The sequence below is a fragment of the Zingiber officinale genome, chromosome 9B (genome assembly GCF_018446385.1).
Source record: "Zingiber officinale cultivar Zhangliang chromosome 9B, Zo_v1.1, whole genome shotgun sequence".
Lineage (NCBI taxonomy): Eukaryota > Viridiplantae > Streptophyta > Magnoliopsida > Zingiberales > Zingiberaceae > Zingiber > Zingiber officinale.
Window position 1 is genome coordinate 115,871,924 of NC_056003.1, and position 14,282 is coordinate 115,886,205.

At 32.4% G+C, this 14,282-nt stretch overlaps 1 protein-coding gene across 1 annotated transcript in view; it reads left to right on the forward strand.

Moving 5' to 3' along the window:
- LOC122025360 (cycloartenol synthase 2-like) overlaps window positions 1–14,004 on the forward strand; it is a 35,908-nt gene extending 21,904 nt beyond the window's left edge. Inside the window, exons 2-18 of the mRNA XM_042584165.1 lie at window positions 998–1,183; window positions 1,451–1,540; window positions 1,625–1,819; window positions 2,091–2,175; window positions 3,756–3,922; window positions 5,534–5,722; window positions 9,801–9,914; window positions 10,051–10,173; window positions 10,280–10,402; window positions 10,467–10,565; window positions 10,634–10,687; window positions 11,525–11,571; window positions 11,666–11,809; window positions 11,918–12,095; window positions 12,424–12,504; window positions 13,502–13,585; window positions 13,785–14,004. Of these exons, the coding sequence (XP_042440099.1) occupies window positions 998–1,183; window positions 1,451–1,540; window positions 1,625–1,819; window positions 2,091–2,175; window positions 3,756–3,922; window positions 5,534–5,722; window positions 9,801–9,914; window positions 10,051–10,173; window positions 10,280–10,402; window positions 10,467–10,565; window positions 10,634–10,687; window positions 11,525–11,571; window positions 11,666–11,809; window positions 11,918–12,095; window positions 12,424–12,504; window positions 13,502–13,585; window positions 13,785–13,904 (2,079 nt within the window). The 3' untranslated portion in view covers window positions 13,905–14,004. The remainder of the gene's footprint in view (window positions 1–997; window positions 1,184–1,450; window positions 1,541–1,624; window positions 1,820–2,090; window positions 2,176–3,755; window positions 3,923–5,533; window positions 5,723–9,800; window positions 9,915–10,050; window positions 10,174–10,279; window positions 10,403–10,466; window positions 10,566–10,633; window positions 10,688–11,524; window positions 11,572–11,665; window positions 11,810–11,917; window positions 12,096–12,423; window positions 12,505–13,501; window positions 13,586–13,784) is intronic.
- The last annotated feature ends 278 nt before the right edge of the window (window positions 14,005–14,282 follow it).

A 14,282-nucleotide genomic window follows, 5' to 3' on the forward strand; every position in this document is an offset into this window, starting at 1 on the left:
TCTGTTTAAGATTTGAGGTTCAGAATTTAAGGGTTAGAGTTTAAGGTTTAGGATTTAGAGTTATCGATGGAGCTGGAGTGATGATAGGAAAGACATTTAAACATCTTAAATCCTAAACCCTAAACAAAGATTTTATTTTTTTTTATTTAAAACGATATTTTTCTTCTATCGTTCAACTAATGGGACAAGAGGACCGGGAGATTATGGGATAGAAGATCCCATCTCACCCTAACCCCCAAACTCTAACCAAGGTTTTTTTTTTCGCTTCAAAATGACATTTTTCTTTTGTCATTTAACTAATGGGATAGGAAGATTATGGGACACAATATTCCTCCTTGGCCACCTACCATGTATATTGTAATATTTGGACTCTGCCTCCCACGGGCTAGTTAAGAAAATGATAATTCCAGTTAGTCTCATTGATTATCCTTGGGGTGACCGGCACGATCCCACGGAAGTTTTCCACCGGTTACCAGGATAAATCGAGAAGCACAGACTGCGACCAGCCCAGAAGTCCAACATCCTTTGGTTGTGCCCCCCATTTGGAGGAAAAATTTCAGTAAATACGTTACAGTTGGGGAACGAACCGCGAGTACCTGGGTGATAACCTGGATATCTTACTACGACACCATAGCTCTAGGAACACCCACGAGCTCGCTAAGGTGCCAGTGGATGGTGGTTTGGACATTGCACATCTAATATTTGGACTCAATTGTGTAAGTCATTTCTTTCATTTGGGTCAAAAAAAAAAAAAAAAAAAAACAACTCTTGCAGATTCTTTTCCCACTGAGAAAAGAAATGACACCATAATTTTGAGTTGTTTATATGGCATAATTAAATTCCAGGTTCCAACGTTTAGTTGCTAGCTGGTTCATGAAATCTTTTAACTTTATTTCGAAAATATGGCAATATGTTTTCAGTTTTGGAAAAACTATGCCTCTGTATTTTTCTTTTTATGGAAGTGATTGCAGTTATTATTTTCTTTACTTTATTGCAGTTCGCAAAGGAGAATCCACTTGAGATGAAGTATCCTATCATCAGGATTGAAGATGATGAAGATGTCACGGAAGAAGCTCTAGTCACTTCCTTAAAAAAGGCCATTAGCGTTTTTTCTACTCACCAAGCACATGATGGACACTGGCCTGGGGATTTTGCAGGCCCAATGTTTTTGTTGCCGGGATTGGTATTTAAATTTGCTTGAATATTTTAATATGGAAAATTATAAAATATTGTGCCTTGAATATTTTAATATGACCCTTTTTCTAGATTATGCTTCTTCAATATTGTGCCTTGATTACTCTTATGAAGTTTTATTTTTCTGAAAACTTGACTCAGTCTATTGTTGGACAAGACTTGAATTTTGGCTCTAGATATGTCTTACCAGATAAGATACGCAATTTTATTATTCATATCAGGTGTCTACTAAATTTTTGCCTGTTGATTTGTGCAGATAATAACTTTACAAGTTACTGGAACTCTAAATACTGTTCTGACACCTGAACACCAGAAGGAGATCCGTCGTTATCTCTACAACCATCAGGTTTCATATTCTTGACATTTTTTTTGATAAACTTGATCTAAATTCTTTGCTAAATTGTCATTTGTGTCTGCTTATGTGTTGCAGAACAGAGATGGAGGGTGGGGTTTGCATATTGAGGGTGAGAGTACTATGTTTGGTTCGACATTGACTTATGTTACTTTAAGGTTGCTTGGGCAAGGACCTGATGATGGAGATGGGGCAATGGAAAAAGGGAGAAAATGGATCTTAGACCATGGAAGTGCAACTTGTACAACATCATGGGGAAAGATGTGGTTATCCGTAAGTAATAGTGACTTTCTTTTATATTAAAGCTTGATATCCATGTATTCCACAAGCCAAAGATAGTTACCTCACTAAACTAAGCATTTGTGGGGCGGTTACATTCAGTTATAGCCACATGCATTGCTTCCAATGGGGTTCCTGCCATGGAAACATTTGGTGATACTAATGAAACCTAATAGGATTTTTTTACCACTTTTCGTTCTAGTTGTTACTTATATCACATGTCCAAGAGAAGAGCTTTGACTCCTACGTACTGAATTTCATTCAGGTGCTTGGAGTGTTTGACTGGGCTGGTAACAACCCTTTACCACCAGAAATGTGGTTACTGCCATACTTTGTACCTGTTCATCCAGGTATGCATTTGTTAGAGAACAATGAGTAGAATATCTAGTTCCAACTAAAAAGAGGATGCAAAAACAAAGATGATGTCTTAGATAAGCTGAATGGTAACTAGTAGAACATGAAAATTCTGTATTGTGGAGAATGTTGTCACAATCACTTACTGCCTGCTCTTGTAATAGTAAATAACAACATATATGAGGACTTTTGCTCATTAGACATGAACTTCAGATATGATTCTGAGCACAACTGAAACAATACTAAAACCTTTTCAATTCTCAAGACTTGTTTCGTAACTCTTCATACATTCGTGATAACATATACTATACAATTTTCTATTGCAGGCAATGTGCCTAATATATAGTTTTCGTTACAGCATAAAACTTATTGGATAGAGGTAACTTTTATGCAACTTGGAAATTTAAAGACCAAATTTCTACATAGATAGTCTCACTATTCAAAAGTTGTGTAGGATACTTACTAGGGTTAAGATGAACTATATGACTAGTAAGGTGGAGATTAGAGAAGGTTTCAACTTTTTTGTATGAAATTGCATTACTATGATGGTAATTTTATATATGGTGCAAATTTTTTGTATATATTTGAGAACTCCATTATCTCTCTATTAGGGTTGCCATTCCTTTATGAATTTTTAAGAACATCATTCCATGCGGTTTATTCCTCTACCGACTAGTTGTATTACTTAATTAATTCCATCATCCACAGATATCACCTGCAGAAATCTTTGACAAATAAAACATAAGTAGAATGTCCATTCTATTTTGAGAAACAAGTGTCAATTTCACTTCTATACATGGAAGACCTACTCTACTATGTCTATGCCTTTTTAGCCACGGATGGCATCATCATGCATGCATTCCTCCCTCCATTTGGTTTGTTTGTTGTTCTACAAGGTAGGAATATCTAGATGCGTCAGGTGGTTTGAGTACTGGCATTTATAATTCAGCAAATAGTTTCTTTCAAACAAGTGGAAAAAAGATAACATCTAGGGAAGGCATCATGTCAAATATAATCATGGCCATATGTATTCTTAGCATTTATGTATTAGAAAGTTTCATTTATATAAGCAATCTATGGTTTGAATGTGGAAAAAGTCCAATAGATGCGTTTAAGAGGGTAATGACACATACTTAGGTGTTCAATAAGTACTCCAGTTAGGTAATGTGAGAAGCATGATAAATATGCACATTAATAGAGGAAGAGGGAGACAAAGAAAACTTGGTTAACAACGATAAAAGTGGATAGAATTTATTTAAATATAGATGATGATATACTAGGAGATTGAGTCCAATAACGTAGGAGGATTTATATAACTCACTCCACTTAGTGGAATAAAGACTAGACTATTGTTACTATCAAGTGGTTTAAATGACCTTTAGGATGCATCAAATAAGATAAGTTCAAAGAAGAGATTGCATTAAGAGAAGGAATCTAGCAAGCTCTAATCATGGTTATATTTTTAGGCATTTAAATGTTAGTATGGTGCCTTTATACAATCAATTTTCATTTCCAAACTATAAATCTGAATGGTACAACAAAGCTCTGAACTTTATCAAATATTTTTGTTTTATAGGACGAATGTGGTGCCATTGCCGGATGGTTTACTTGCCCATGTCATATATATACGGGAAAAGATTTACTGGCCCAATTACACCAATAATCTTATCACTAAGAAATGAGCTATTCCATTGCCCATATGACCAAATAGATTGGAATCATGCTCGTAATGAATGTGCAAAGGTGTGCAATTCCTCTACTCCTTATTCTCCTAGTTCTGACTAATTGGATGTACTGTTATCATGCATGTCATTGCATCTTTTTCCTATATAGTGTACCTAAATGTGTCTTACATTAACTAATAGTTCTATGGTTGTGCGATTCTTATCATAAGTACATCTAGTCCAAATAAATGTTGATGGGAAGAGATACGGTGAATTTTAGATTACTATCAGTAGAAATGAGATGCTAGCTAGACTGTCTATTAGTAATGAACCAAACGTTAAGTTCTACAATGAGCCCCTCGACTGCTATCATAGTGCGTAATACAGAAGAGGTTGCTTTTATGCATTATTTTGTAGCATGGGCATATAAGGTCTATAATGATTCCCTTGTGAATGTGCATTCTGACTTCTAGCATTATAATACAAACAGGGTCTCTTTTATGCAATATTTTGTAGCATGGGGATATGAACACATTTCATACTTTTTCATGACCTAAACTGCATTTCTTGATATTTATGTGTGATGACATCCTGAACTCGTATTGGATGAAGGGTTTTTTATTTAGCGCTCCATTTTGAAGCATACACTATCTTCATGTATATTATGGTGCTAACATATTTATGATTGTCTAAGTGCCAATTGGTCGAAGATATGTGCTGAGAATGCTTGTTAGTTTATTATCTCAACATATGTCCTTACTCCTCCCATTGTCTAGGTAGATTTCTTTGGGAGTAATTTAGGATCCTCTCAACCAAGTATCTTTAACTTCCAACTTCTTATCCAAGCATCCCTGAGATTCCTAGCATAAAATTGGTTCATGGATACTTGAATAATGATGGATGCCTTGCCCACATGAAATGTTGTACTTTTTGTTCTCTATAATTTCTTTCTTCAAAGCTGTTAAATGAGTGATTTATTGAATTGGATCATCCTCTATTTCTCTGTTGATTTCAAGAGCAATTGGTTTTTTTTGTCTAGTTGTAAATCTCAAGAACTTGGAATCATTGACTTAAATGTCCATAGGCTTGCTCCTCTCATGATGGTGGTAGCTTTTATTTTACTGTCTCTTCTCTCCATAGAATTTAATTGCTTCATCATCTACCTCTTGTCAACTCCTTACCCTCAATGGGATACTCCTGAAATCTATTGCCCCACTCACTAGTCATTTTTTTATTGCTTTGGTTATTTATCTCTTAATAGATCAGAGGTAATTGTATCCCCATTTTCCCTCCATAAATGACTAGAAGGTAATCCTGTCTACCTTTTCATCCTCAAATTTCTTAAGCACAAAGTGCATTTACCAAACAAATTCATAGTATATATATGGTCTTGATTATATTCAATCATGCATCTGATCTAACTATATATTAAATTTTTGTTTAAATATATATTCATCCTCAAATTTCTTAAGTACAAAGTGCATTTACCAAATAACAACAACAACAATTAAGTCTTATCCCATTAGATAGGATCAACTACAAAGTATATTAATTTACCAGAAAATCCTGCTAATGCTTAAATAAATGAATTAAATAACTTTGTAATTGGTGACTATAATTAGTTGTGATGCTTATTAATGAGTATATACTAAATGCTCATTATTTTGTGGCTTGGTGATGTATGTTTCAGGAAGATTTATACTATCCACATCCATTTATACAAGACATGGTTTGGGCATTCCTTCATAAAATTGTTGAACCTATTTTAATGCGTTGGCCTTGTAGCAAGTTGAGAGAGAAGGCTATAAATACTGCTATCCAGCATATTCATTATGAAGATGAGAATAGTAGATATATTTGCCTTGGTCCAGTTAACAAGGTAAGTCAAAAGAACTTTTTGCAGAAGTTGATTTCTGTTAATTTTTATAGCAAACAATAGATTCTTTTACTGTCAAAAGAACTTGCAGATTTCATTGCAAATCTGCGACGAAAATTAATTTGTCACAAAGTTTTATGATTTTAAATCTATGACGAAACATATTTCCGTCGCAAATTTACGATGAATTATTTTCGTCGCAAATTCGGTGAACTTCAAATCTGCACCGAAAATCTATTTTCATCATAGATTCTAGGTCGAAAATTGATTTTTATTCCAGATTTGCGACGAATTAGTTTTCGTCACCAAAATCCTGGGAACAATAAGAATCCAGTGCACGGCTTCATGAACTTTAAATCTACGACGAAACACTTTTTGTCGCATATTTGGGAAAAAAAATTTTTTTGTCCCAAATCTATGACAAAAACATATTTTTCATCTTAGATTGTTTTCGTCACATATTTGTGACGAAAATAGAATTTTGTCATAGGTTCTGGGACAAAAACATGTTTTCGTCCCAGAATTTTGATACACAATAACATTTTGCGATTAAAAAGTTCATCACCAAATGAACGTAGAAGACCCCAACTTGAGGTCTTCTCTATGAGAAATTCCTTTTTGCTGAGATGCCCTCATTTAATTCTTCACATTATATCTATACATTCAAACATCAATTTTACCTATTATATTGAGATAAATGAATTTTTGAACACGAATTAGATTTTTCAGACATATTAGTATTCAAAAATTATTAATCTTAATATATTGAGTCAAATTGATATTTGAAGATATGAATATAACTAGAGTAATATATAAGAATTAGTTTAATGTATTTTTGAGTTCTTTAAATCGATCAATCGGCTTTGGACATTTTTTTCTTTTTGTGAAAACATGCCCATTTTATGACGAATCCGTTGATTTATCACCAATTTACAGCGAATCCATAGATTCATTGTAGAATGGGCATTTTAAAAATAAATAAATAAATATGTCCAAAGTAGATTGATAGACCTAGAGAGCTCAGTATTCATTGTATAATGGGCATTTTTTTAAAAAAGAAAAATATATCTGAAGTTGGTTGATGGATTTAAAAAGCTTAGAATGACATGAAACTAGTTCTATATGCTCGTCTAATTCTCCTGATTATATCCATACCTTAAAATATAAATTTTACCAAATATATTGAGAGTAATAATTTTTTAATATCAAAATAACTCTAACATGTTCAATCAATAACTCTTTTTAGGATTTTAACTAAGGCATCCGTCGTTTAAAGTCCATCTATTGACTTAGACATAAAAAAAAATATATTAGGTCAAATTGATTTGTAAAGACATGGATATAATTAGAAGAATTATAGAAACATATAGGAACTGATTTCATATCATTTTGAGTTCTCTAGGTTAATCAACCAGCTTCAGATATATTTATTTTTATTTTTTAAAAAATGCCCATTTGCAACAAATTCATAGATTCATCGGCAAATCTGTGATGAATCCATGGATTCATCGCAAAATGAGCATCTTTTTTTAAAAAAAAGTCTAAAGCAGTTTGATGGATCTACAAAACTCGGAATGATATGAAACAAATTTGTATATGTTCATCTAATTCTCTTGATTATATCCATACCTTCAAATATCAATTTTACATAATATATTGAGATCAATGAATTTTTATCATGAATTAGATTTTTCAGACATATTCGTTTTCAAACAATCACCGATCTCAATATATATGGTCAAGTTGATATTTGAAGGCATAGATATAATCAAGAGAATTAGACGAACATATAAAAACTAGTTTCATATCATTCTTAGCTCTCTAGATCCATCAAACGACTTTAGACATATTTATTTTTTTTTTTTTATCAAAAAAGTGCTCATTCTGCGACGAATCCACGGTTTCATCACAGATTTGGGGATGAATCCATGGATTTATCGTAGAATGATCATTTTTTTAAAAAAATAAAAATAAAAATATCCAATGCTAGTTCATAGATCTAGAGAGTTCAGAATGATATGAAATCAGTTCATACATGTCTGTCTAATTTTCCTGATTATATCTATGTTTTCAAACATTAATTTTACCTAATATATTGAATCAATGAATTTTTTAACATGAATTATATTTTTTAGACACATTTATATTTAAAAATCATTTATCTAATTAATATATGAGTGAAATTGATATTTAAAGACATGAATATAATCAAAAGAACTAGAGGAATACATAGAAACTGGTTTTATATTATTTGAAGCTTTCTAGGTCTATCAATTGACTTCAAACATTTTTTTTTTTAAAATGCTCATTTTGCGACAAATCTATGGATTTGTTGTAGAATGACATTTTTTCAAAAAGAAAATGTCTGAAGCCGATTGATGAATCTAGAGAGCGCATAATGATATGAAACTAGTTCTTATGTGTTCCTCTAATTCTCCTGATTATATACTTTCAAACATCAATTTTACTTAATATATTGAGATCGATGAATTGTTAAACATGAATTAATTTTTCGGACACATGGAAGTTGGTTTTATATTATTCCGAACTCCTAGGAACATGATTTTTTGAACATGAACTAGAGGAATACATAGGAATTGGTTTCATATTATTCCGAGCTCTCTAGGTCTTAACCAGCTTCGGACATTTTTTAAAAAAAATGCTCATTCTCTGACAAATGCAAAAAAATATGTCTGAAGTCGATTGATGAACATAGAGAACTCGATAGGATATGAAACCAGTTCTTACATGCTTGTCTAATTCTCCTGATTATATCCATGTTTTTAAACATCAATTGTGCCTAATATATTGAGATTAGTGAATTTTTAAACATGAATTAGATTTTTTAGATACATTCATGTTTAAAAATATCATTGATCTTAATATTTTTAGTCAAATTGTTGTTTGAATGCATGAATATAATCTAGAGAACTAAAAAGGGTAGATCCACTACCTTAGCGGCCCCCCTAGTGCCGGCCCCACGGATATGGAGGGAGGTTCATGCAAGTACACAGGCCATAGGCGCATGGCGGGGTAAACCTCAGGTCGTCAGTTCCTGAGAATCTACCCCTGGCCATTACGCCAGAGATACCATGCGCCCACCGTCTGCGCTACGCCCTGGGGGCTAATCTAGAGAACTAAAAGAATACATAGAAATTGATTTTATATTATTCTGAGCTCTCTAGGTCCATCAACCATCTTGAGACATTTTTTTTTTGAAAATATGCTCATTCTACGATGAATCCATGGATTCGTCTCAAATTTAACGACGAATCCTTGTATTGTCATAGAATGGGCCTTTTTTTAATAATAAATAAATAAATATGTCCAAATCCAATTGATAGACCTAGAGAGTTCGAATGACATAAAATCTTCCTCTAGTTCTCCTGATTATATTCCTTTAAATATTAATTTGATCCAATATATTAAGATTAGTGATTTTTTGAACATGAATGTATGTGAAAAATCTAGTTCATGTTCAAAAATTTATTAATATCAATATATGAAGTCAAATTGATATTTGAAGGTATGGATGTAATCAGGAGAATTAGATGAATACATAGAAACTGATTTCATGTCATTTCGAGATCTTTTGGTCCATCGACCGATTTCAGATACTTTTATTTTTATTTTTAATTTTCGCGCATTCTGTGAGGAATCCTTAATTCATCGTAGAGTTTGCAACGAATATTAATTTCGTTGCAAAATTTGCAATGAATCTAGAATTTTGTCTCAAAGTTTGCAACAAATATTGAATTTCGCCCCTAATTGGCAATAAATTTTACAACGAAATATAATTTGTTGCTAATTTGTGATAAAACTATTTCGTTGCTAATTAGTGACAATTTCTTGTTTTGCCGCTAAATTTGTTGCAGATTTGGGATAAAAAATTTTTGTCCCTAAATTTCGTTCCTAAATCCAAGTTTTTTTTTTTTTGTAGAATTTTAGTATATGAGTTAAATAGAATGTGAATGAAAAACTCAAGCCAGTTTTTCTTTCTGACCAACACGGTAAACGTTTTACAATTTATGCAGCAATTATGTGAGAAATGTTGCTTTCTTCTGAAACTTCATCTATATAGGTACTTAATATGCTTTGTGTTTGGATTGAAGACCCAAATTCAAAGGCATTTAAGTTACATCTTCCACGAATATATGATTATCTATGGGTAGCTGAAGATGGAATGAAAATGCAGGTACGCTAGAATATGCAGCGCATGTACTCTTATTAGTTTTTTTACTTCCTATAACCATGTACAGTTCTGAATAGTGTGTGTGGTACCTTTTTTTGTATGCGTTAAAGAAGTTGATGCCATATTGTTAATTTTGTAGGGCTATAATGGTAGCCAGTTGTGGGACACAGCTTTTGCTATTCATGCAATTATGTCAACTGATCTTTTTGAGGAATTTGGTTTAACACTCAAGAAGGCTCGTGAATTTTTAAAAAGTTCACAGGTTAGCATTTTTTAACAAAGTTCTCAAAGTATGCAAAGTTCTGCTGAATATTTACCCTTTATTATATATGTAAATACATTAGATTTTCACTTTTTTCTGATTGAAGATCCTTGAAGATTGCCCTGGTGATCTTGATTTTTGGTATCGCCACATCTCCAAAGGTGCATGGCCCTTTTCCACTGCAGATCAAGGGTGGTCTGTCTCAGATTGCACAGCAGAAGGACTTAAGGTAACTGCTATCTTCTATTGTCAAGCTAAATTTCATGATGGAGATGCTAATCTTTCTTCTATAGGCTGTCCTCTTGTTATCTAAGGTTTCTCCAGAGATTGTTGGTGATCCAATTGAAGCAAGGAAGCTTTATGATGCTGTTAATATCATCCTTTCACTAATGGTAATACCACTAGAAATAGATGCAAATACTTAACAGTAACTTTTCTTCTAATTGTAGTCATGTTGCAGAACAAGGATGGTTTTGCCAGTTATGAACTTACAAGATCCTATGCTTGGTTGGAGGTATGTATTCCAAGAACATTTTGTGGTTATTGCATTCTGCATATGTTTCTCAATCATGAATTTGGAATTTGCTCATAGATTAATTCACTTTGGACAAATAGGAGTTGTTTATATATATAACGCGGGCTTATCCTTGAAGTTGTTAATTTTCCAATTAAATTGAGGCATAAAGGTTGATGAGATGAGACACATGAACACTTATTAAAAGTATTTTTAAAGATGTAAAATTGAAATTAATTCCTTAGATCATTAGTTCAAGGCATTGTTATGTTAATTCAAGAACCATAGAAATTTTGGATAGTCAAGGGAAGCTTGAGAGGAACACGATAGCAAAAAAATAAAGGAAAGAAATGAACTTTGGCACATACAAATTGGAGTGGCTAGTTTATATCTGAAATATCTTATTGTATGTTCCTTTACAATTTCAAGAATAAAAAGTGAAATTTTCTCAACAAACTGATCTCTTTCTAGTTTTAGAAGAAAAAAGTAAATCCAGGGACATTTTCCACACTTTCCAGTTGTGTAAAATGCGAGATTTCGTGGGACAGAGTTGGGAAATGGAACAATGTGTAATTTTACAAAAAAAAATCTATCTTTAGTTGTTGGCCTTGTATATATCAACTTTCCTTCCAAGGCAAACTCGACTATAAACCTCATGTTTGATTCACAATGATGATCTTGATAAGCATTAGCCTTAGATATACCGCAGAAAGTATTTATGTCTGTTTGATTGGTTCATAATAACTTTGAATTTTTATCTATAAAACTAGGACAATCTTCTACCAAAGTCATGCTAATCTTGACTTTGTAAATCTCTTCTTGTTTTTTCTCGTACAGATTCTTAACCCTTCTGAAACATTTGGAGACATTTTTATCGACTATTCGTAAGATTACATCACTTTTATTTCTTAATATAACATTTCCTATTTATTACTTCAATTTTTTTATATGTAGTTGAAATGCAAATGTCTTTTACAGGTATGTTGAATGCACCTCATCAGCGATTCAGGCATTGACATCATTTAGAAAGATATATCCAGGCCACCGGAGAGAGGAGATAGATAATTGCATTAATAAATCAGCACGTTTTCTTGAAAAGATGCAGCGAGACGATGGTTCATGGTTTGCATTTATATATAGTTGCTTGTCTCCTTTAAATATATTTTGTAGGACTCTCTTTTGTCATTTTTTAAAACTTTGAGTAGACTGTTAACTACTTCTAATTAATAGGTATGGATCTTGGGGTGTTTGCTTCACTTACGGCACATGGTTTGGAGTAGAGGGATTAGTTGCTGCTGGAAGGACATACGAGAGCAGCTCTTGTATCCGAAAGGCATGCAACTTTCTGTTATCTAAACAACTGGATTCTGGTGGTTGGGGAGAGAGCTACCTTTCCTGTGTAAACAAGGTTAATTCATAATTTATTACCCATTTATCTTTTCAAGTTTCTTCCCAGAATCAGCATCAATATATGGGTTCTAGTTCATTTTTGTGTATAATATTCTCTGTTTTTTTTTTTAACATGTTGAATGATGTCTAGGTTCAAGCTAAGACAACAAACACAGAAGCTCACTATAATTCATCAAATTCCAATTTTTCTATATAAGTTACCTTACAATTATAATAATTGTGTCACATTTGCATCTTGATTGATTCTGAAAGTTACTGACCACTTTAGATTTCACATTATCTAGATGGTGAGTGACTTAGATATTTCTAGTGTTCTCTTTGAGCAGGTCTACACAAATCTTGAGGGCAACAGGGTTCATGCAGTGAATACAAGCTGGGCCATGCTAGCTCTAATTGATGCTGGACAGGTCAGTTTTCTGTTGATTACAAATCTTATGAGGGCTTGGATTTCCTAGGACTACAAATTTGCAAGCAATTTTTAATTTTATCGAGTGAATGGTACAACATATAAAATCCCTATGGGGAAAGATTGGAAGTATGGTCAATAGGAAGAAAATAATGAAAATAGTGTCCAAGTTAATGCAAAATGAGTGAAATGTTGTATTCAATGAAGATTATTCTTGTCTTAAGATCCAAGTTGAAATAATTCAAATGTTCAAAATTACCATGTGCAAGAAGGTTAGAATTTGGAGATGAGGTTGTTGTTGACATGGAGTATTGGGGGTTGCTCAAAGGGTTAGCATAAGAAATATTGTATATTTCATTGTGATAACTTCAAAAGTTAGACCCAACCCTGGTATGAAATCAACGATTCAACGGTTTGATAATTCGGAACCACCGGTTCTAGCCTGGGACTTATTAAGAATAATTATATAGTAAAAAATATTAATTAGTTTAGTTATTAAATAATTAATTAATATATAATATTATTTAGAGATAATTGATTATAAATTAATTAATAAATAAATAAGTGTCTCTTTTTCTAATTATTTAGAACAGCGATTAATTTGAGCTGGAATCATAACTAGCCCGGTTACAAGTCTGGTCAATTACAGTTCTAGCTCGGGCCGGGTAAAAATTATAGTACAGTGGCATCCAAATCCTATTTTTTCAAATAATCTTACCTTTCTATATCAACATTCTTATACATTATTGTTCACCCTTTATAAAATTTTCTTGAAGCACATGACTATCACACAAGAATCTAAAAATGCCTCTCCATTCTCCAAAATATTTAAAACTCATACACGAATCTATATCCATCATTCATAACTATTTCCTTAATTTTTTTTTTCATTATGGAAACCACTTAGTTTTTGTGTTAATAATATGTTCTTGAACTTAATGATGTAATAGATGAGGTAACATTATTATTATTTTTTTTTCAAATTTGTGTTGGATCAGGGTGATAGAGATCCAAAACCATTGCATAGAGCAGCAAAGGTATTAATAAATATGCAAATGGAGAATGGCGAATTTCCCCAACAAGTAAGACACTTTTCTTAAAATAAAACATCAAGCTTAATGACAAATTTTATATTCATGTATATCTTGATTTTCAAAAATTCACGTGTAATTTATCTGCTAGTTGTTTTGTAATTCCCCTTTCATTCTTGTTGTTTGCAATATTTCCTGTTGCATTGCTCAAGAACTTAGTAATATTTAATCTTTTCTCTTGTTCGTGTAGGAGATTATCGGAGTCTCCAATAAAAATATGACAAACAGCTATGCAGCATTTCGAAATATATTTCCGATATGGGCACTTGGAGAATATCGCGCTCGTGTGTTGTGCCCTAAAGACCGCTAAAAATTTATATTAAGTCTTACTTAATATACTGGTATGATTAACATTATTATGATCATAATAATTTCCATTCGCACATTAATGTGTGTAATGTGTTTGACCATGCAAGTCTCTACTTGTGATTTTAAAATTTTTGGTTTCATAATAAATAATATTTCATAGCAATATTTGTTAGAGTATAAAAAATTGATAGAATATTAGGATATATCTTGATGAATTTTAAAAATGTCTTTTTGAGTTTTTTTTTTTTTTTTGTTTGAGTGTGAATTTCTCTAATAGCATAGAAATATTACCACATGGAACAAACATTCAGATCCTTTCATTTATCAACCACTCTATCATCGTAATATCATTAATGCAACCATCGTTTTTCATTTATAC